A 23,738-nucleotide genomic window follows, 5' to 3' on the forward strand; every position below is an offset into this window, starting at 1 on the left:
GGACTTTACGTCCCAATTTAGTGTTTGGTCATACTTTTTTAACCTGGCGTCTGTATTTATAGAAGCGCTGTGTGGTGTAACATCTGGTAACAGCAACATTTCTCTCTTATTTAGCCCAAAATCACATGCAGTATGTCTCAGTGGGCTTGGACAGGCCCTACACGTGACCCTTCCACGCACAACAGAAGAATTTCGTCAACGTTTGCTGCTTCAGTGTTTTTAGATCTTTTTGTCAGTTGTTTTTGCGTTGTTACAAGTTGCAAAGGCTTTTAATGACAATTACATCAAGTTTATGCAAAGAGTCAATATTTACAGTGTCGGACTGCAATTCGCCCCTGACAGGCTGTCAATCAACTTCTGGTCCAAATCCTGACCGATGGTGACTTGTTCCTTCATAATCACTGCTTGGAGTTTGTCGGAATTTGTGGGTTTTTCTTTTTCCACCCACCTCTTTTGAGGTCTAATTTAGATTAAGTTCTGGGGAGTTTCCTGGTGATGGACCCAAAATTTCTATGCTTTGCTCCCCAAGACACTTACTTCTCACTTTGGTCTTATGCACGATGCTCCATCATGCTGGAAAAGGCATCGTTCTTCACCAAACTGTTCTTGGATGGTTGGGAGAAGTTGCTGTTGGAGGATGTCTTGGTACCATTCTTTACTCATGGTTGTGTTTTGGGGCAAAATTGTGAGTGAGCCCACTCCCTTGGATGAGAAGCAGCCCCACACATGAATGGTCTCGGGATGCTTTACTGTTGGCATCAGACAGGACTGATGGTAACGTCACCTTTTCTTCTCCGGACAATCATTACTCGACTGGCATCTGCTGGTAGAGAGTTTTTGTTGTAGGGGTGGTAGTAGCCTAGTGGGTAAGACACTAGCCTATGAATCAGAAGACCCAGGTTCAAATCCCACTTACTACCATTGTGTCCCTGAGCAAGACACTTTACCCTAAGTTGCTCCAGGGGGGGACTGTCCCTGTAATTACTGATTGTAAGTCGCTCTGGATAAGGGCGTCTGATGTGTGAGATCCAGATAGCAGAAGTCAGGAGAGTATTAATCCAGTCAGGGTGCTGTGCCTGTACATTCCCGTTATCTGCTCACAATCCTAATCATACCAACTGGTCCTTCGAGCGTGGAGCAGGTTGTCATGGCTGTTTCTGGAAAAAGTCCTGTCTGCTACTAGCAGAATGGCTGCACATTTTGTCTGCCAATTTACAGAGAAATTCATCCAAACTCATTTTATTTTACAGCAAGTCAATGAACCGAAACACAAATGACACCTCCATCATAAGGAGAAGATGGAAGGTTTTGTACAGACCAAAACGCTCCTGAAGAGAACAACTGATGGATGCAGTGGCAAAAGCCGAACCATGAAGAAACATCTGGAGGAGTTACTGCAAGTTATGGAGCATGAGTGTCTAGTGCTTATTTCTGTGCACAAAATATATTCTGGGACCCCAAATGAATGATATGATCACAAAATGAACATATGAGCAAATCAAGTTCATCTTATGCTCACTGTGTAAATGCCGACTGTTTAGAACTGCCAGTGCTCGGCTGCCGGTGAATATTGTGCTTTAATTACAGTGGGGTTCTTGTGATAAGTATTCAAATAGACTTTATAAACTCATGAATTGTATTTCTGTTTCCACAGACCACACACACACCCATTAAATGCACTGGACCGTCCTGCTAATGGAGACAAACTTAATTAAAGATCCAACAGACATGCTGGCCTCCAGACTGCAATTGTCATCCATATTGCTATTGTTATCTGTCGACCTGGAGGGATACTTAACACGGCTTTGAAAAATTTTGTGTCGTGGGCAGAAAATGCTAATTAATTAATGACTATTTCTGTATTTTTTTTTATTGTTCTGTCTCTCACTGTTCAAATAAACCTACAATTGAAACTAGACAATTTTTTGTTAGTGGTCAAAATCAGCAGGGGATCAAAAAATTATTTCCCTTGACTGTACATGCGGTGTGTCAGTCAGATACGTTCAGGTTGGAAGCACAACACAGGCATGCTTGGAGACGAGGGCGGCAATATTAGACACAACTTGGAATTATCTTCCAAAGCTGATGTCAATAAAGGTTACATGGTGTTTCAGTTGTGTGCATATGGTTTGGCGATGGTCGTTATGGTACTAGCAGAAAAAGGCATGTTAATCGGCTTTAGGGCGATTCTCTGGAAAATGAAACCATCTCTGGAAAATGAAAGATACTAAAAGAAATTCTGTAATATTTGTAGATGAGTATTCCGATAATGGGGAACATCATTTCATTTCAATGTATTTAAAACATTGAAGGTTTTGCAGACATTTGAAACACGGTTACCTCTCACAATGTAAAATTTGTACTAATTTCAATGAAAGTCACTATCATAACCATTCAAGCCATTCAGTACTGGCTATCCTGTGTTACTCCTGTGTTAATAGATTTTTGACCTGTGACATCACATCCCGTGCATCACACCCTCTTGGTCATTTTAGTTGCATATATTGGTTTTGCATGAACATTATTTTATTGAAGTGTTGCACAGTGTTGTACATTAATCTAGATCAGAATGGCTCATTCGAATTCTGCCGAAGGCATTCAGAATATGTGTGCTACCAAAATAACGACTAAAAGTAAGTCTTTGAGAACGGGTTTCTCAAGCCAGGTGGCGCATTAGACCAGGGGCTCATCTCCTGTTTCCAAAATGCATCACAAACTGCTAAAGAAAGCTGTTCTACTATGATAATTGGTGATGAAAATAAATGATGTTCAATAAGATGTACTTGTGTTTACCAACTGTTTATTCAGTTAAATAGCTGCATCCATGTTACCACGTCACGTTTGATGTGGTCATTTCACAGTTCGAAGACTCGTTCTCGCCCCCTACAGTGCAATTCGGCTAGGTATACATCCACGCTAAAATATCAAGGTGAAAGTCATCATAGTGTAGCGGTTCTTCTTCTGCGTTGTGGAACTTTTTGATTTCGTTTCTTGAACCACAAATGATGAGCTGACACCCAAGAGATTTTCTGTGCAAAGTGTATTCTGTACAAAAAGCAAGATCGCGTCACACATCGCGTCACACATCGCGTCTTTCTGCACCTCTCTCTACAATATACAGTATTAAAAGAACATAAAAAAATATTCACAAAATAACACACATGCAAAATATTCCTAATATGTACATCAATTAAAATGAAAGAAATAACTTTTTGCACACAAACCCCACGCACCTCTCACAGCTCACGCCATGTGTCCAAGAGACCTGAACCGGGTCTCAAAAACAAAATAAGAAACTAAAAGACACAAGAAAGAAGAAATATACTTATACATCTAGTGTAACCATTTAACTCCGGCACAATAGCTTGCGTAGTATAGACCCAGCTCCCAACCCAACTTTGTGAATAGATTAACGGCGATTTTTTTATACCTTATATACGAGTTACATCCAAAATGTCACAAAATGTGACATAAATACCTTACTAAATAATAGAACTCCTAAAATTGCTAATTACAAAATCAAAACATCAATGGATCTTTTTAATTATATGCTTAAATTAATTATTTATTGCAATAATCAGTAACATGATCTCAGTATGAAAGTAATAAAAGCCTCCCTGCCAACAGACACAGATACATACATTACACAGAATGAGCAAGGTAATCCTGCTCCGAGCATCTTGATATTCTCTACTTCACTTCTTAACCTGACTTTCCGCAGACAAGCCACTCCCAACATGGCGGCGACGGTGACGTACGACGCCGCTGAGAAAGAGGCGTCTCTCTGTCTCTTTTTTATTTATTTGTAGTGAACAGGAGCCAAAATGTCCGCCTTGTTTGCCCCTCCCACCCCCCGCCGTCGCCGTCGCCGCCGCCACCGCCCAACATGCGAAACATGCACCCGCGTTCACGTTGACCTATAAGCGTTCAATATTTCACCTCTGTCCCGCCTATTGGATGCGAGCTTCGACGCTGATTGGCTGTAGGGAGCTGGTATTGTTTACGTGTGTGTAAAGTAGGTCAGCGCTGGTGAGTGTGACAGGCTGCATGATTTTCAGGCTCGTTTACAGGCGGCGCGCTAGGAAACGGCCTGCCGAGGACCTGTGGCGCTGAGGAGAAAGCCTCCGTCATTAACCGAGCCCCTGGCTTCCGCCGCAGGTGTGGTGAGTTCGCTAGCTGCAGGCGGGGCTGCTGCGTTGGTTAGCATTATCTAGTTATTATCCGTCACGTCGCCAACGAAACGCATGCGGTCATCTGCTTCCACCTGCCATGCGCGTAGAATTGCGGCGCTTACCGCAGCGGTGCGGTGTGGAAATTGCGGTGCATTTCTCCCCGACCCTCTCCAGGCCTGGAGGAAGTTGCACGTCACGACCCGGTGCCTGGTCCCTCTGTACCTGTCCGAACTTCTCAGTGATGACAGGGGACAGCCGCCATTCACAGCTATACATGAATTTACAGCGCGTGAAATGTCCATAAAGCCATCACGTTGAGATCAGTTCACTTCAATTATGAAGCAGTATTTAAGGATATAATTTTACAATTCCGTTTATAGTAGTATGATCCTCCGAGACGGATCACCTTCATCCTCAATATTCTGCTCTACTGTCATGAACAGCTCTTCAGTTTATGCTGGTATCTCGTATTATTATATTATTACCCATGTACGACATTCCAGAAAAGAATGATCAATGCAGATATGTCCAAAATCTTCATTTATACAGCTTACCACGACCTTCAGAGGTGTTTACTGACCTCCGCAATCCATAAGTTTCTGACTATATGTTCACGACCCACCTCGTCATTTCTGCCGCTGGAGATGTTTCATGCAGGGTTCCCTGGCCTGGCTGTGGGAAGTCAGGGAAGTGACGCACAGATCCTACACCGATATCGATGTTCTATACCGACCTGATGCTAGTTTTCAATGATCAATAAACTGAGATTAGTCTGTTATGTTTTCATCACTTGTAAGACAATGTTCTCAGCTATCGATTAACAAAATGGAGAGCACAATTATCCAGCCTACAGTCTAACCAAATATGTCAGTTTTGTAGATGAGCACAACTATACCGACACCAGTTATTTGAGTGATTATTTGACAGATATATATAACCTAACTAGCATCCCTAGTATCCCTAGTTACCTAAAAACATCTCAGATTGAGATTTGTTTTTTTTTGGGCTTAACTCAGAATTGTGAGTTGTCTTAAGACAAAGGTAGTAATGTGTTATTCTGCAAAATCCTGAAACCAAAAACGGGATTCAGTTCCTGATGATCTCAAATTCTGATAAATACATACACACATCTAGAATTTGTTATCCTAAGCTGGGTATAAGTCAAATAAATATCATGACACTCAAGACTTAAACACCGGCACCGAAATGTGAATGTTCTACTTTCACAAAACGTTTTATCCGCTGTGCTGGGATGTAATCGGTGAAGTACATGTGTGCTGGTGTTCTGGCAGGTCTGCTGGGACTGCTCCTTCTCCTGCACTCTTGCAGGCATGTCCAGGCGTAGCAGGAATACCCGAGCTTGGCGGACAGTATGGAGTGGCCTCCGGCGGGACGCGGATGCCCGGGCCACAGATAGTGACGAGTGGGCCTATGAAAGGCTGCAGGTAATTGCTTGAGTTTTTTAAATTCCTAAATTCCTAAAATTTTAATTTTTTTTATTCCTGACAGATTTATTCCACTGCGAGTACTGATGCGTTATTTCCAAATGTAACATCACACTGGTATCAGTTACAGACCTGACTAAAACAGAAGGTTATAATATAAACCTGACAGAGCACCAGCACAGCTTTAAAAGTCTCTTGGTGGTGGTTTAGTGGATGAGGAAATGCACAAACCAATTATGTGCAAATAAAGCCACCCAACCTCATACCACTCAGCCCATAAATATGTGCGTTCCAGGCCGTGAACATTGTGAGTCTATACTGATGGCAGACAGATGAGAGAGTCAAAGAAAAAGAAAACTAGCAGTATTTTATATTACTGATAAAAGAGGGTCTCTTTTCTTTGAGGTGATGTTTCCAGCTGTGTACAATATATGCACACACTCATTATTGCTAATAAAATAGAAAGAACAGAAACATTTATCAATTATTACAAATTAAGATAAATGTGACTTACCATCCTTTACCACATATATGGTACTGTCTGTCTCTCTCTCTCACACACACACCACATATATGGTACTGTCTGTCTCTCTCTTTTTTTTATATATATATATATATATATGTTGTTCTTCTATGGTTCAGAATGTAGTTTTTGCATTTTTTATATAACACAAAATGCATTCATTTTTGTCAGTCACCTTTATAATTTTCCAAGAGAATTCTTCTTTGTATTATTGACCTCTAGCCATAGTGTAGAGTAGTATTTGTACATGCTTCAGAATGGGAGTAATTGATGCTTAATAATGACATAGACAATTCACAGACTGTGTAGTGAGAGCATCTAGGGAATAACTAAAGCTTTTCTGTTTGAAGAGAATAATTCAAGCCTGATTCGCTTTCAATTGAGTTCAATAAAGATAAATGTGCCGTATCTGTTGGTCTATGATCAGTGACAGCTGCTTATTGGAGAAGAAGGATGAAAAATGCACTCCAGTTTGTTTGCACTAATAAATGCTGGTCCCCGCAATTCCTCAATAAATTCTCGGTCAGTATTTCAAATGTATGTGCTACCATTCATTAGTCATAGGTTTTTCCATGAAGATGTGTAATCGAACCCACATCTGCTGATTCACTAGATACCAGACTCGTGTGAATTTGCCCATTTTAATCAGTGTACCTGTTTTCAGTTGTAATAAAATCATTGAAAATAATAATGAATGCAGCTTTTAAAGTGACAGACATTTCCATGTAGCAGAGTCATGTTTTTTTTTTTAATGCACCAAATGTTTCCAATCAAAAATTGCAAATCAAATTAAGTAATTATCATTTAATAAAACAAATTTACAACATGCAAAAGACTTTTACCAACCACCGAAACAAATTTAAAATCAGCGAATCATGCGGAAAGGATTGGTACCGTACATCAAAAGTTTGTGTTTGCTGACCCAGCTGGAATCAAGACCCCTACTATGCATATTGATATATTTGCCAGTTTTGCTGTATCTCTTCTTTATTTATTACTTTTGTAGTACAGTGACTCAGACTCGGAAGCAGAATTCTCCGTGGTGGTGCCCCCTGTGCCCAGTGCAATTCCCGTGACGGGAGAGTCCTACTGCAGCTGTGACTCTCAGTCTGAGTCCAGCTGTAATCCGCACCTCCGTGGATTCACACGTGTACGAGACTGCCACTGTGGAGAAGACTACCAGGGTGAACCTAGACGCAACCGCTCACTCACTCACTCACTCACTCACTCACACACAACAGTCAGCATTGATTGGTTGACGCTGTCTGTCTTCCTTTAGATTTTGACTGGGTGTGGGATGATTGCTGCCGCTCTACAGCAACATTGTTGAGCTGTGAGAACAGGAAGGTGAGCTTCCACTCCGAGTACAGCTGTGGCACCGCAGCCATTCGAGGCTCCAAGGAGCTGACAGAGGGACAGCATTTCTGGGAAATCAAGATGACGTCTCCAGTCTACGGAACTGACATGGTGAGAGGAATGTCCCCACATGGACATTTTTACTTGTGTACAGGGTGGTAGTAGCCTATTGGGCAACACACTCCTATGAACCTGAAGACCCAGGTTCAAACCCCACTTACTACCATTGTGTCCCTGAGCAAGACACTTAACCCTGAGTTGCTTAGTGTCCCTGTAACTACTGATTGTAAGTTGCTCTGGATAAGGGTGTCTGATAAATGCTGTAAGTGTGATTGATGGTGACATCTGTTTCAGATGGTGGGCATTGGGACGTCTGATGTGAATCTGGACAAATACAGACACACATTCTGCAGTTTGCTGGGGAAGGATGACGAGAGCTGGGGTCTGTCCTACACAGGTACAGCTCGTCCAGGCAGCCTGGCAGTGCGTGTTGATGCACAAGTCTTATGTATTTATTCTTTGTGTGTGTGTACAGGTCTGCTGCATCATAAAGGTGACAAAGTGAGCTTCTCATCACGTTTTGGTCAAGGCTCCATCATAGGTGTACACTTGGATACCTGGCACGGAACCCTCACCTTCTTTAAGAACCGTAAATGCATTGGTCAGTAGCACTTGCCAAGAGTTTGTCACTTGTGTCATCAACGTAGAACATTGAATCTGCAGATTTTTCAGACCTGTAGAATTTTCATTTTGTACTTGTGGGCTCTACAACAGAGTGAATAAAATAGATGTTTTCATAGTTGGGGGTCCTAGTGAACCGGAATTGATCTCTTCATCAATGGTAACTGAAGCACGTTGTAAGTCGCTCTGGATAAGGGCGTCTGCCAAATGCCGTAAATGTAAATGTAAATGTAAATGTAAATGTAAATGTAAATGTAAATGTAAATGCATTTTAAGATAGAAGGGTGGTAGTAGCCTAGTGGGTAACACACTCGCCTATGAGCCAGAAGACACAGGTTCAAACCCCACTTACTACCATTGTGTCCCTGAGCAAGACTCTTAACCCTGAGTGTCTCCAGGGGGGGACTGTCCCTGTAACTACAGATTGTAAGTCGCTCTGGATAAGGGTGTCTGATAAATGCTGTAAATGTAAATGAATATTATTGTATCTTAATGTGGTCACTTATTATAGATTGCCAGACAGAGACCATGACATCCCTTCACACAAATATATTATTATTTATTTAATTATTCATTGATGTATTTATTTTTATAATTAAAGCAGATTGTTTTTAAAACATAAGGTTCGAAAGTGAAGTGATTGTCACATGTTATGCACAGCACATGGTGCACACAGTGAAATTTGTCCTCTGCATTTAACCCATCACCCTGAGTGAGCAGTGGGCAGCCATGACAGGCGCCCGGGGAGCAGTGTGTGGGGACGGTGCTTTTCTCAGTGGCACCTCAGTAGCACCTTGGCGGATGGGGATTCGAACCGGCAACCTTCTGATTACGGGGGCCGCTTCCTTAACCGCTAGGCCACCACTGCCCCGCTAGGCCGCCACTGCCACTGCCGGTGGTAAGGTGCACAATTACAAAAGATTCTGGTGCCCTGGAGGGCTAAAATAAAGCACTTTGGGAACAGATAAGCAGGGTCATTATGAAATGTAAATCAGCGAACAATAAATAGAAAGTTGGCTGTTGATGAGCATGTGTGCGTGTATCTGTGCAGCTGCAACCTTGAGAAACACACAGTTGATCAGGTCTGACTGTGTGTGCCTGTGTGTTTCTGTGCTGTAGGCGTGGCCGTGACGGAGCTGCAGAACAAGAGTGTTTTCCCCATGGCTTGTTCCACGGCCGCCAAGAGCAGCATGAAACTCATCCGCTCGGTCTCCACGCCGACGTCCCTGCAGTACCTGTGCTGCTCCCGCCTGCGCAAGCTCCTCCCCTCCGGAACTGACGCCCTGAGGGTGCTGCCTCTTCCCCCGGGCCTCAGGCACCTCCTCCACTCCAAACTGGGCTGGGTGCTCAGCCTGGACCACACACAGGTGCTGTCACCCCCTCCAAGCCAGACACACCCTCCTGCAGGCCTGTGCTCGGGCAGCGACTCTGAGGGTTGCGCCTCGGACCCCGAGGCGTCCCAGAGGAAACGCTGCCGCTGGACCTGAGACGTACACACACTCCACGTCGCCGTGTCCGCCTGCTACGTACTCACGTAGAAACGCCCACGCTGTATATAATCTTCATGCAGTCATCACTCACACCACTAATAGAAGGATGCTGCTATGTGATTGGATGTGCATATAAACTCTCTCTCTCTCTCTCTCTCTCTCTCGCACACACGCTTACAGAGATAAATACAGCTGCAATATACAAGCAGCTGAGAAAACCCCGGCAGCTGGCTTCATTCGCTCTTATGTGCTGTATTCCAATATGCTCCATTATGGCCTTTTTTTGTGATATTTGAACTGTTGCTGTCAGTCTTTACAGTTATCTTGTCCAGACTATCAATCTGCAACAGAAAACATGTTTGGTTCAGTATAGGTACAGGGCTCTAGACTAACTTTTTACACTGGTGTGCTCATTTTATTTCTTAGGTGCTCCAGAAAAAAAAGTTAGGTGCACCAAATTTTTGACTTCCTTGCGTTTAACCCAGTTTTACATCTTCACTTTTTTTTTTAAATTGCTGTGCATATAGGCAATATTGACTTGTAAATGATTAACTAAACTATCTGGTTAACATAAAGTTCTTTATTTGAAGCACAATTCTACAAGAAAGGTAACTTACTGAAAATGTGTTGGTGCTTAAGGTGCTTCTCTGAGCTGAAATAAAAAGAAATCCTAAATTAAAAGTGCAAGTGTTTTAAGGGCTTGAACTTGATTATCATCTCGGCCTGACGATCTGTTTGCTGAAAGGCAGCGGGGGCCAGTACATTTATCGCTGCGTGTAATGTGTTTTATTGATGTATTGTGCTTTTTCAGTGTTTAATTAATATCATTTTACTTGGGCTTTGACGGCAAATGAGCGCTCTGGTGAGTGCTTTGATGAGTGCAAAAATGGATGCTGAGGTGGTGAATAGGATGCTAGCTTCTGGCGACAGTGTTCTGGTTGCACTGGCATTGTAAGCATGTCTGAGGGATCAAAAAAAAAAAACTTTGACCATGACGTTAAAAAAGATGTATAAAAGACTTTTTTATAAGGCCTGATTAAAGCTCTAATTCGTGGCTACATCCACTCTGTCTGTCTGACTGCAGCACGCGCACTTTCAAACGTACAGGAATATTTGGACCACGGCCAATCAGAGGCCGATCTCTGATTCAAACTGAGGCGGAGTAACGTATCAGAGTGATTTAGTATCATTGCAGAAACCGTAACAAGGGTGTTGTTTGTAATATGTACCTTGTTTGAATTGAAATGAGCTAATCAGCCTGCTGCTGTAGAGCAGAACATGACAGAAGTGATGCTAGAAACTTTCCTCCTGCAGTTCGTTAAATGCATAAATGTCATTGGGTGATTCTCATGATTCTCACAAGTCGGTCAAATGGGTCCAAATATGATCTAGTGCCTGAGTGATTTTCACAGTAGCAGAAGGTGATTTAGGGATAAGAACAATAATATCATGATATTGTGAGAATAATTGATAGTGTCTCTGGTCTGGAGGTCATAAAACATGTGACTGCTAAGTCAGTTTAAATGGACAGTGTGCTTATTCATAGCCGGGTGAAGTGGCATTACACTAATAAAGATTTGGGCAATGTGGTCTAAAAATAAAATCCAATTTCTTTATAAAAATGTCAGATGTAGCGCATCCTCCAGCAGCTGCATATAGATAGTGATATAGATAGTGTACGGTATTTTTGTAGCAGTTTGGATGAAGCTGTCAATTGGAGGCATTTTCCACTCACTTCTGACATGAATTGTGGGTTTGTTGCTTAAAGTTGGAGCTGTGAATGTATGCCTGATATGATTTCATATCATAATCGAATTAAGTGATAAAATTGTTTTATCGCCCAGCTCTAAGGACAAAGTGCAATAGTTCATTTTTCAATATTTGATTTTGTTAAATGTACCCTAAATATCATTATTCACAAACAAATATAGGCATTTTACATGATACTATTAAGATTTTTATTTAGTCGAATACGACCTTGACTTGTTCATGAAAATCATCCTATCACTGTGAGTGTTGGGCTCCATGTTGCCAGGTTAGCTTGTTTTACTCATCACTACTACTAAGTATGGTGCCGGAAGATTGCGATCTGCCAACACTGAAGTCTTGTGCGCCAGTTTCTCCTTCATGGTCCTTCCTTTGTTTGGCAATTTAATGTTTTAATGTCAGGATGCAGCTGATTCGGCTCAGAATTTATATGACGTTGTGTAATGATGAAAAGTGAATTAACAGATTTCTGATTATGTTAAATAATGAATTAACTGTTAATTGCCTTGCTTTTGCATTGTGACTATTGTGGTGTCATGTACATCACATATCATGCAGTTGTAGTACTTACCATCACTGTGTTCCACAAATAACTTCTGTAATTGTTACCATAGCCAAGTGAGGTGTTTAATTGACATTTTTTAAAATGTTTGAATCATGGCATTTATGGTAAAGATTTTATGGCAGTTTCCCCAAGAAAGTGTATATTTACAGTGAGTGGTGTGTGTGTGTGTGTGTGTGTGTGCGTGTGCGCTCCCATTCAAAAGTATTACAGTCATGGGACTGTGGTGCTGCCTGAGAAGGAATGGTTGTGATCTTCACATGATCATTTAAGTTCCCCAGCAGTTCCTTCAGATTTGATTGGCTGGGGTCTTCTGTTCATGATGACAGTCCACTGGTTTCATTCTGTCCCTGCTTACAGTCCATCAAACCCCCACTGGCATAGTGCTCCTGGCTGGAGTCGAGTTTTTCTAACTCTGTATTAGTGAACAGAAACTAATGACCAGGTATAAATTCAGCAGATCAGGACCAGACAATGCAGAAAACATGGCTCCCCTGTGATTCTCTGATGAAAGCAGGATCAGACATCTGCTTACATTTTATTGTGTCTTAATCCAACCTATTAAGAATACTGGCAGAACAATGACTGATCTCCTGGTCATGAATTGAGTTACAATAGACTGGCAGACACTAGGTTGTTGCACCTGATAAATACTTATCAGACAGATTTGGCTATTTGTCCAAAACAATGTTTGGGTTGGTAACACTGTTGCGAGGACTTTCATTATTACCTAATTCTTACATAGCACACAGTTTCCATGTTCCAAGCGGCACAGCCATGTTTTGTAAAAATAGTATGTATTAACAGTGCTGTGCTTTGTCCTCATCACATATTAAAGCTTTGACAACTACAAGCTCAGGCTGTATTTTCAGTTCGGGCTCCACTCCGCCCAACTAGACGATTGGTAAGATGAACTTGTTGCACTTGTTCCTAAAAGCAAATTTTTTTTTTCATGATTGAAATGCAAATCAATTTTTATACCTCTTTTGTACAGCATTGTACATTTAAGTGTGTTAATTAATTCAAATTGACTGTGTGTTAGAGTGTAAAATGTAAGAATTGGTCTGGTCCAGGTCTCTGTTACATGGTAACAACAGTGGTGTAGTGAACATGTATCATGTTGTCTTTAAACGTCACATTTTCTTGTTACAGTTTTATGTGAACCCCCTGTACTTACTCTGCCATTGGGACTCTTACAATCGTCATGATGGTTATGATCATTTTTTACGTTTTTTATTTTATATTTTGTGGCGGCACTTTTGCTTCTGTGTATGTATATAATTTTCTATGCGGTTTTGTTTTGAATGTATGTCTCATTTATTTCACTCCATACTGTATTATGTACAATTCTTTTATCTTGGGCTATGGATTATGGTATCAGCAGTGATGAAACAAATATGCAAATTATTGATTTTGGAACCATATGGAAATTTTTAAACTCTAAATAAACATGAATAAAAGTCTGAACTCTGAGACTTTTATTTCATTGAAATCACTCGAGAAATATGTTGTGTATATGTTAAAGTGAACAATACTGCTCTGGTCTGAACCTACAGTAAACACATCACATGACATCACTACACTTGTTACTTAACTCTTTTGCTTTTGTGGGAGCTCCCTGGTTAAATCCTTATCACAGATTCATGTGTTTTCACTGTTTTCTTGACAAACATTACCAACCATGCACTGACACCTATTGCTCACTCACTTTACCCTGATATGGGGTCCCTTTCTGACTCACTCCTATAGTTGGTTTTGGCAGCCTGTTTTAATTTTAGTTTTGCAGTTGCGTGTTTTTCTAGTCAAGCTTTCATTTTAGTCTTTATTAGTCTTAGTCACGTCCAGACTCCTTTTAGTGTAAAGTTTCAGTTGACCAAAACTCTTGAGCATTTTAGTCTTATTTTAGTCAGAATTATTATTCATTATTATTTTAGTGTGGTCAATGAAAACATAATTTTTTAGTAATGCAATTCAATTTAACCCTGTGAATATAATCCCTAATAGAATAGATTACATTTTTCTTTGTCAACCTTGTTTTATTTGTGAAATGTTATTACTATATTATACCTTACCTTATAGACACAAGAATTCCATTCCAGTGGCCGCATTTCAGTTATCTTTACCGCTTTATTGTAAAGAAAGCGCCCAAAGGTCACTTTGTCTTTTTCTGTGAAAGCCACCGTGGTACTGCCTCAACCTTAACCCTACTCTTTAACCTAACCGTTGCACATGCGCAGTCCAAATCGGGTTACAGGTCCAAATTGGGTAGCCACAGTAGCGACAGCACCAGTAATTAATAGCTATGATAAAGGTGTCTTAATTTTCTGTGGTCTAAATAACCTTTTTAAGATTAAGTTCCTACACAATCCTAACTCAAATTGGAACCATATTCCTGCTTATATTTTCTCTCAAATTGGTGGCTTAAAATTCTTGTTGCTATGTGACTACAAACCTGAAAAACATTCTCTTAAACTTTCCCACTTTCATAAGCAACTTTTACTATCTTGGCTGTTAATTTACAAATGTAATTTCTCTCCTCACAGTTACTTCATTTGGAATAATCATATGTTGACCTACAAAAACAAGTCTCTGTCCTATCCACAGTGGTTTAATAATAATAATATCCTTACAGTTATGCAACTTTTCAATCCAGATGGGTCCTTAATGCATTATAATGACTTGTTCATTAAAAAAATTTACTATCATCAGAAATGCATTTCCGTGCGGGATAATTATGCTCCATAGGGGTATATATCAAAGCCCCCTATTAGATCACCCTGCTTAGACCTATGTAATACAGATGTAGGGGAAATGTGCTTCCCTTTAACCTTATAAGGTTAGACAATTAGAAATATTAGAGCTCTTTTTCAAAGAGAATTTGCCTCTGCTCCCTCTGCTGTAACCTTTTGGAATAACGTTATTAAAGGCATGAAGTGGAAATGGATTTGGGGTATTCCTAACAAATTTCTTTTGAGAAACAGTCAAGGAAGTTTCATATAAAATAGTACATAGGTATTATCCTACGATATATCTGTAACTCGTTTTAAACCTGATATAGAAGTCGCATGCTCATTTTGTGGATGACCCCCTGAAGACTTGCGCCATTTGGTTTGGAAATGTGTTAAAAAGTTCTGGTCTGATCTGTGTCAATTTAGTAAAAATAGAAGCAAATTACCTTTTACATTGTTTTAAACCTATTTATAGTTTACTTTTTTATTCCTAAGTGTAAATATAGTAACAAAAACCCTCTTTAAATTCCTATTTGGCAGATTTCAAATGTTACCTTGGTACTATTACTGGCTCTTCAAACAGAAGGGGGTAAAACCATTTTGAATCAGTTTGGTTTCTCTGTTTAACTTATTTCTTTTCTCCAAATAATTGTATACATTCTCTGTATTGTTGTTTTGTTTGTTTATATGCTACTGCTCTGTGCCCTGGATTCTTACTTTTTTATGTTTTTATTTGTTCATTTCTTTCTGTTTGATTGTTTAAATTGTCCTCTAAAAGTTTAATTAAAAAAAAACAGTAGTGACAGTGCCATCACGACTTAAGGAAGTGACGTCAACTGTGCGACCGAATGGGAAACTGAAATACTGCATTTTAATAATGCAATTAAACAAGATGAAATTACGTTTTGTCTCATTTTCGTGAACGAAAATTAAGAGACATTTAGTCTCGTTTTTATTTTGTAATCTATATTTATTCTTGTTTTTATTTAACAATATTACATGATCAGTGTTGGGGAGGAACGGAATACATGTAACGGCGTTACGTATTTAGAATACAAAATATGAGTAACTGTATTTTGTTACAGTTACCGTTTAAATGAGTGATAATCAGAATACAGTTACTTTGTTGAAATAAATGGATTACACAGCGGGTTTTTCCTGTTTCATATATTACTACATGCGCAGTCCCTCAAATTTGCGCTCTGTTTCAGCGCCCATAAATCCATGCTACCCCTGAAATTGTAAATAAATATGATTTAATTCACTATTACACCATGATCTTTATACTCTTACAGTGCATATGGACTGAGTATTGGTGCAATTTAAAGTGATTTGTACTGTTATCGGAAATGCACAAATTTAAATGGAACCCTATACGGTAGCACCGACAAAGCAGCATAAATTGTCAGAATACCGGAAACCCAAACAAAACACGCAATAAGTGGTTCTAATATAAGCGTCCTCTTAACGTTGGTGGACCTGGAGCCAGCACAACAGAGCCAGCAGTGGCTGGGCAGGAATGCATTTCTTACTTGGAAATTCCGACACCACTTCACATTTAAAGAAGAAAGGGATGGGCGAAATCTGACCATGCAATGCAAACTCTGTTTGCCAGCAACCAAGCTGCTCTCAGCGTCAAAAGACTCCACATCCAACCTAAAGAAACATCTGGAAGTACGTTTTTTGTACCTTTTTTGTCCTAATCAGGAAGAGGGTAATTGAAAATGCTGTTTTTTTCCTTGTGCAAGGCTACTTTTTATTTTAACTAAGTGATGGAATATGTTGGTGACCATAACAGTAAATACTTTTCATTGGCATATTTTATGTTTGTCTAATACTTCCACTTTTCAGCTTTATAAATAAAGAAATTGTTAAGGAAAACAGGGCTTTTTATTATCTGTGATTGCTACATTCATGTAGTTGTAAAAAGCATGACATTATATTATGTAATCCAAAGTATTCAGAATACGTCAGATTACGTTACTCACATTGAGTAACTTAACGGAATACGTTACAAACTACATTTTGGGGCATGTATTCTGTAATCTGTAATGGAATACATTTTAAAAGTAACCTTCCCAACACTGTACATGATATAATTCGTTATAGTTATCGTCACATAACCATTTATGTTGCGTCTTGTCTCCTTTCCGTCAGGTCAAAAAGGTTTCGTTGAAAACAACAGTACTCACTCCTTCCAAAGGAGTTCCCCTTTTCTAGTAGAGCGTGTGTGCAGAAAGGGTTCAAGTGTGGGGCTGTCAGCAGGACAAAGTCCGTGGAGACATAGTGGCTGTGACTTTGGGCGAAATAAGAAGTAAATGATATTGTTTGTCTAGTCCAAGGAAGACAACTTTCTCCATTGTTTGATTCAATAAAAAAACTAGAAAATAAACATAGTTTCCAAGGAGTGAAATTAAATAAATTGTGAAATATTTCAATACGGCACATTGAATGAATTAATAATTTTTATCATTCATATCTATGATGTTTTCCGCCACTCGCGGATAATAAACCATTCGGCGGAGACGCGTTTGCCGGAACCACGGACGTCGGCGCCGTTGTTGCAGCCCGGAGGAGTTTAGTGGCGCACCGTGTCCGCGGCGGAGGTGAACGTGTCCCCCGGTCTGCGTCGTTTGTGTTATTGAACCATGGTGAAGAAGAAGCGCCTCCGCCTGATCGCCGACATGGCGCGGAAGATCCGCGCGTACCGGGAGCTGAAGAACCGGCCGCGTCCGTGCGAAAGGTTCGCGCTGGACTACGACACCATGACCCGCCCGTTCACCGGGAAGCGGCTTCCGCCGCTGGCGTGGGAGGACGTGCGGCGCGAGACTCGCCTCTTCTCGCTTTTGGCGGCTCTGCGCGTGTTCGGCGTGGGGCGGCTTTTCACCCGGAAGTCGTGGCTGGAGGAGCACGCTGAACCGTGCTACTGGAGGGTGACTCGAGTAAAGATAGACTACACAGCTGAGGTCGGTGGTGGGAGGCCGGTCTGCCTGTCTATGTCTTGCGTGTCTGCCTGTCTATGTCTTGCGTGTCTAATTCCTCCTCCTTTCTTCCCTGTAGAATATGGACCATGGAACAGCCTGGGGGATCCTGACGTTTCGAGGTAAGGGGTCTGAGGCTCTAATTAGTCTGAGTGTAGAATCATGTATAATAATGTAGATTCATCTGCCTGGAGTCTCATAACGTACAGTACTGTGCACGATTTAATTGACTCTGAAGTAGTGGAGGAAGGGCCGGTCCAGAAGTGCAGATGACACTGATTTACAAAGTGAACGTGGTAATAATGTTCGTGTATATATGTAGTAGTCTGTGTAAATAATCATCTCCTACAAGGAAAGGTCTACAGATGGAGAGCAGCTCAGAGAGCGACAGGAGAACAGAGACTCGGAGACACATCACGTCCCTTTTTAAAACGAGGGAATTCTGCAATAAATCCGTGTTTTTCTTTACCCTGTTCTTCTTAGTTGGCAATGATGATGGGGTGGTAGTAGCCTAGTGGGTAACACACTCGCCTATGAACCAGAAGACCCGGGTTCAAATCCCGCTTACTACCATTGTGTCCCTGAGCAAGACACTTAACCCTGAGTGTCTCCAAGGGGGGACTGTCCCTGTAACTACTGATTGTAAGTCGCTCTGGATAAGAGCGTCTGATAAATGCCGTTAATGTAAAAATGAAGTACCTTAAAAAGCTTTAGAGCTTTAGATGGAGGACCCAGAGGAAACTCCCAGTCGGTGAATATCATACATCAGCATGCCGCCATTTTCCCATGTTGTGTGTGCGTTGCAGGAAAAGCGGAGGGTGCAGAGCGTGAGATCGACAAGGCAATGTACCACGACTGGAGGCTGGTGCCCAGACACGAGGAAGGCCGCTTCGCGCGGTTCGAGCCCCAGGCTGAGCAGCCGGTGCGTTGCGTGCCGTACCCGCCACTCCTGCGCGCCATGCTGCTGGCGCAGGGCGCAGAGGGGGAACCCGCCCTGCCGCTCGCACGCCACGTGCTGCTCAGCAAGGACTACTTCAGGAAGCAGGAGCTGGAGAGGCAGGGCCGCAAACAGGCGGGGACCCCGGTGTAAAAGAACATTAAGGAATGGCCAATAAATGTGCGCGTGTTACTGGAAGCCAGTGTACGGTCGTGTGTGAGTTTGGGGGGTTTAAAATACCGCAGTGGATTAACCGGCCATGCAACTCGGGGCAAGAAGTACAGTGGCTGCTTATTATGGTTTTTTGGTTTTGTATATTTATTTATTTATATTATTGGAATAATTTTATGCAAACATTGCGGCCAACATGTTTCCCAATTTAAATTTTAGCAATACAAAACACCCATAAAATCAAAAGTATACCAAAATAATAATTATAAAATGTAAAATACAATCAATCGAATTAACACATCATTGAATAAACCTATGTATTTTAATAAAAAGAAAACTGCACTGCTGCGATCTTTTCAAACGAACCCAGGAACAATCCTGCTCGTTGTTCATGTTTTTTTAAGCATAAGCGTAAATTCTACTTCGCCGTGTTTCTAGCCATTGAAACTTGTCTGGATGCGCAATGACAACGAGATCTGTCCACCTGCTCCAAGAATCATTTAAAGAACCGACTCCTTTCCGAACGAATCTGGTCGGATTAGCCCGCGTCTGTGTGAAGATGATCTGCCTCTTTTTAGCTATATTTGCGAATATTTTCCACACAGGTAAGAAACGCATAATCAGGAACTATCCACGAGTACATGTGCGTTTAATTATTAATTACATACAATTAGTTATCCTGTCGCTTTGTTAGCTATGCTATAGGCGCTACTTAGCAGAAAGTGCTGAACTCGAAGCTAGGCTACGTGCATCACATGCACATTTATTTGTGGCTAGATTGAAAGAACCATTTTATGAATTCCAGAGTTCCGGTCACGTCGGAGAATTTGCTTTACTCGGCACTAAAACGTCTTAACGACTGTGACATCCCGCCTGCACGTAATTTAATCCCGTTGCAGCCTGGCCCCTTTAAGTCGATATGATTTGAGATCCTATTAATAAGGATATGTGGGAGTTGCTAAAACCCCCGGACGCTCCGAGTGCAGCATGGGCTCGAAAAGGTCGGCCGACGCCTGGCGAGAAATGGCGGACTCGGCGGAGAAGCACCCGCGCAGTGAGGAGGTCGGTGCGTGTGTTGCAGGATGGACCGGCGCGAACGAGCGGACGTTCGTCGCGGTGAAGCCAGACGGAGTCCAGAGGAGGCTGGTGGGGGAGATAATCCGCAGGTTCGAGCGGAAGGGCTTCAGACTGGTGGCGCTGAAGCTCCTGCAGGTGAGGAGGAGGAGGAGGAGGAGGAAGTGGTGAAGAGGAGATGGTGTCGTGTGAATACGTGAAGTTCGCTCTGTTTCGTCTCCAGGCTTCTGAGGAGCAGCTGAGAGAACATTACTGGGACCTGAGAGACAAGCCTTTTTACAAAGGCCTGGTCAAATTCATGGGTTCGGGGCCAATTGTCGCCATGGTGAGTCCCCCAAACTCCGCTAAGGCCGAGCTGGTGTTACCATGCAGTGGACTCACCCCCGAGCTGCCGTAACGTAGTCCTGGTCATCTTTCGACACAGCGTGATCATATTCACCAATGCACACATTTTCCACTCAGTCAATCTAAAGTTACAAATAAAGCTTTTTTCTTATCGCAAACGATGCATTTCAAAAGTCCGTTATAATAATAACAGTAATATGACGTGATGATAATACAGCAGTACAGTGTGAGGTGGTGAGGGATGTATAAAAGTGTCTGTGTGTTAGTTCTGTAGATGTTTTAAAGCTTTTTTGTCAGTTTTCATGTGTAGACGTTTAAGTCCATTTTGACTGTTGTGTACGTTGCTGTTTGTCAGGTGTGGCAGGGACTCGATGTGGTGAAAACCTCCCGCAAAATGTTGGGTGAAACAAATCCAGCCGATTCTCTCCCAGGAACCATCAGAGGGGATTTCTGTGTGGAAGTGGGACGGTATGTATGTTGGGTAGTAATGATCTCACGCTTCTTCACCCCACACCGTAACATACTACATTCACACAGGTTCAATGTGACGTTCAGCGTTTTCCTTCATTATGCAATTCCAAACCACACTGAGCTGCACTTTTTAAAGAGACCAGCGCAGAACTCTCTCACTACTCTCAAAAAGGCAGGACATTCAGGTTTCAGGTAAAATTTCAGCATGAACCTAAAAACTAATAGTTTTTCAGGTTTACTTAATGTGTCCTCCTCTAAACTTTTGAATGGACATGTTCAGCTGTTCAAAGTTTCAGTAATTTTTACACAACTTTCTGTTCTCTTACAAGGAGCTTAAATGGCAAAATTCACAACAGGTGTTTTATCAATAGATTTCATTTACATTTTAGATTTACATTTTCAGCATTTATCAGACGCCAGAGCGACTTGCAATCAGTAGTTACAGGGACAGTCCCCCCCTGGAGACACTCAGGGTGAAGTGTCTTGCTCATTGACACAATGGTAGTAAGTGGGATTTGAACCTGGGTTTTCTTGTACATAGGCGAGTGTGTTACCCACTAGGCAATTGGTATTTAAACAGTCCTTCCTATCATGCTGTTCTTATTTTGACATCATGAGACCAAGACGACACCTAACAATTGATCAACAGTACACCAGTGGACAAGCCCCATGCTCAGTGCCATGTAGAAAACAATGAGGTTCTTTAAAACAAAGAACTATCATTACACACCAGACTTCCATTGAATTGGCAGGTGGGAAAGTGTTTTTTGTCAGAAAGCACCTCCTCCTGCCAGGATGATCATGGTTTTTATGTTCTGTCCAACAGGAACGTGATTCATGGAAGTGATTCGGTGGAGAGCGCCCAGAGAGAGATCTCCCTGTGGTTCCGGCAGGATGAACTTATCTGCTGGGATGATATCAGTAATCACTGGATCTACGCATAAACGCCTGGCCCTACACACACACACACACACTTATACATAACACCAACATTCACAGTAAAACTATATCACGTTCCATTCATCTTTCTTGTTGAACTGACCTGTGGTTGGTAACATCAGGACACATATATAAATCTCTGAAAAGTATAAATAGCTATTTTGAGCTTGCATGTATAAACATGTCAGGTAGATTTAAATGATCTGGCCTTGTAGATGGAAGTCCGCTGTACATGAGCTATAATTTCCAATGCTTCATTCATACTGAAAGATTCAGCAGCAGTAATAAAAGCAGCAACTATTTCACACACTTTTCAGATAGAAACCAACACACTGGCATACAGAATGTACGGCCTTTTCCGATAAAACTGGAACTCTGAATAAGGTTTTAATAAGCTATTTTTCAAGTGTGCTGCTTTTTTTCACAATATGTAATTCTGCCTGTGTTGACCAAAGCTTTTGTAATAAATTGATTTATAGATTATATTGATGGGCTTTATTGTGAGTCTGGTGTTCATTACAGTCTGTCTTAACGCAAAGAAGGAGATTTGTTTCTAATTACACATTACAGAATTGCTGATTTGGTGCTGATTTTGGGGGAAATCATAACAGCACCATTGTATATTTACACAGCTATATGCATGCATACAGTGCATCCGGAAAGTATTTACAGCCCATCACTTTTTTGTCATACCATAAGCACAACGTGAAAAAAGTTTACATGTACACAGATCACATGTACAAGTATTCACAGCCTTTGCCATGAAGCCCAAAATGAGCTCAGGTACCTCCTGATCATCCCTCCTGTACCTCAGGTACCTCCTGTTTCTGCAGCTGAATTGGACACCAGCTGTGGAAAAAACAGTTGATTTGGACCTGATTTGGAAAGACACACCTGTTTATATACGGTCCCACAGCAGAAGGTTCATGTCAGAGAGGCTGGCCACCTATTGTGATGGTCACTCTGCCAGAGCTCCAGACATCCTCAGAGATCCTCTGTGGACTGCAGTAATCTAACCTTGATGTAATAAATGCATGGACCAACTTTTCTGCATCGTGCATTGAGATCATGTTTCTAATCTTTGCAATATTTCTAAGGTGAAAGAATGCTATCCTAGTGATATTATCTACATGTGAATTGAATGAGAGAACTGCATCAATGATGACACCTAGATCCTTTACTTCAGTACTTGGTGAGATAGAAAGGCTATCCAGAGTTATGATGTAGTCTGGCAGCTTATGTCTGGCTGCTTGAGACCCAAGTACGAGAGCTTGTCTTATCATGGTTTAACAGAAGAACGTTGGTGAGCATCCACTGTCTAATGTCCTTCAGACAATTCTCTATTCTGTTCAGCTGCTGCCTCTCATCTGGCATTGCTGATAAATACAACTGTGTGTCGTCAGCGTAGCAGTGAAAGTTAATACCGTGTTTGTGAATGACGTGACCTAAAGGTAACATGCATAAGGAAAATAGCAACGGACCTAGGACAGAACCTTGTTGGGAATGTTCTGTTGTAATAACTATATATAATAACAGCTATATGTAATAACAGCTATAAATCTGGCATTGTTTTGACAGGTGCATGCTGGGAGATGCGGTGGTTATTTGGGAGGTAAATTCAATTAAGATTATTTACAGCGAACCGAAATTGCTCTCTTGACTTCTGTCCTCAGGGAGTGTGTTACATTCACTTTTTCTGGACATCCTGATGTGCATGTGCTTGTGTGTGGATCTGAGTGAGACGAGAGGCCAGGCTGCAGTTCTCCAGTTAGCCCTCAGGGGGCAGCAGTGAGGAGTGCCAGGGCTGTGCTGTGGAAGACCATGGGTGCCGAGTTCTGCCTGCAACCCAGCAGCTCTCATTTAGTGCTTTGTCACATGCAGCACAGCACACAGTGAAATTTGTCCTCTGCATTTATGTCCACTGCTCATCACCCTGTCGGATTGGGATTCGAACCTGCAACCTTCTGATTACGGGGCCGCTTCCTTAACCACTGTAGTCTACATTGTAGACGGCTCCTACGAATACATGGCGCTTTCTGGAAAGGAACATATTTCTCGCCTTATTGAAGTGGGTTTCAGGTAGGTGAGGAGGGAA

The 23,738-nt window shown here is 41.7% G+C and overlaps 3 protein-coding genes across 7 annotated transcripts; all 3 read left to right on the forward strand.

Annotated features, from left to right (window-relative positions):
- The first annotated feature begins 3,998 nt into the window (after window positions 1-3,998).
- On the forward strand, window positions 3,999-10,243 carry spsb3a (splA/ryanodine receptor domain and SOCS box containing 3a). Of its 4 annotated transcripts, none has more exons than XM_028986827.1 (7): window positions 3,999-4,163; window positions 4,722-5,617; window positions 7,147-7,324; window positions 7,420-7,607; window positions 7,851-7,953; window positions 8,032-8,157; window positions 9,297-10,243. In XM_028986827.1, exons 2-7 carry the CDS (start codon window positions 5,504-5,506, stop codon window positions 9,662-9,664), a joined length of 1,077 nt encoding a protein of 358 aa, XP_028842660.1. In that variant the 5' UTR covers window positions 3,999-4,163; window positions 4,722-5,503; the 3' UTR covers window positions 9,665-10,243. The 4 variants fall into 4 exon arrangements, with proteins under 4 accessions (XP_028842660.1, XP_028842659.1, XP_028842661.1 ...); XM_028986826.1 differs by having other exon boundaries at window positions 5,465-5,617; XM_028986828.1 differs by having other exon boundaries at window positions 3,999-4,158.
- A 7,054-nt stretch (window positions 10,244-17,297) lies between these two features.
- Window positions 17,298-19,151, forward strand: mrps34 (mitochondrial ribosomal protein S34). Its single transcript, XM_028987447.1, has 3 exons — window positions 17,298-17,691; window positions 17,786-17,828; window positions 18,513-19,151. The coding sequence occupies exons 1-3, from the start codon at window positions 17,374-17,376 to the stop codon at window positions 18,794-18,796; spliced, it is 645 nt and encodes a 214-aa protein (XP_028843280.1). The 5' UTR covers window positions 17,298-17,373; the 3' UTR covers window positions 18,797-19,151.
- A 116-nt stretch (window positions 19,152-19,267) lies between these two features.
- On the forward strand, window positions 19,268-22,147 carry nme3 (NME/NM23 nucleoside diphosphate kinase 3). Of its 2 annotated transcripts, XM_028987448.1 has the most exons (5): window positions 19,268-19,419; window positions 19,896-20,026; window positions 20,112-20,213; window positions 20,589-20,701; window positions 21,531-22,147. In XM_028987448.1, exons 1-5 carry the CDS (start codon window positions 19,278-19,280, stop codon window positions 21,646-21,648), a joined length of 606 nt encoding a protein of 201 aa, XP_028843281.1. In that variant the 5' UTR covers window positions 19,268-19,277; the 3' UTR covers window positions 21,649-22,147. The 2 variants fall into 2 exon arrangements, with proteins under 2 accessions (XP_028843281.1, XP_028843282.1); XM_028987449.1 differs by having other exon boundaries at window positions 19,312-20,026.
- The last annotated feature ends 1,591 nt before the right edge of the window (window positions 22,148-23,738 follow it).

Source organism: Denticeps clupeoides, chromosome 7, assembly GCF_900700375.1.
Source record: "Denticeps clupeoides chromosome 7, fDenClu1.1, whole genome shotgun sequence".
Taxonomy (NCBI): Eukaryota; Metazoa; Chordata; class Actinopteri; order Clupeiformes; family Denticipitidae; genus Denticeps; species Denticeps clupeoides.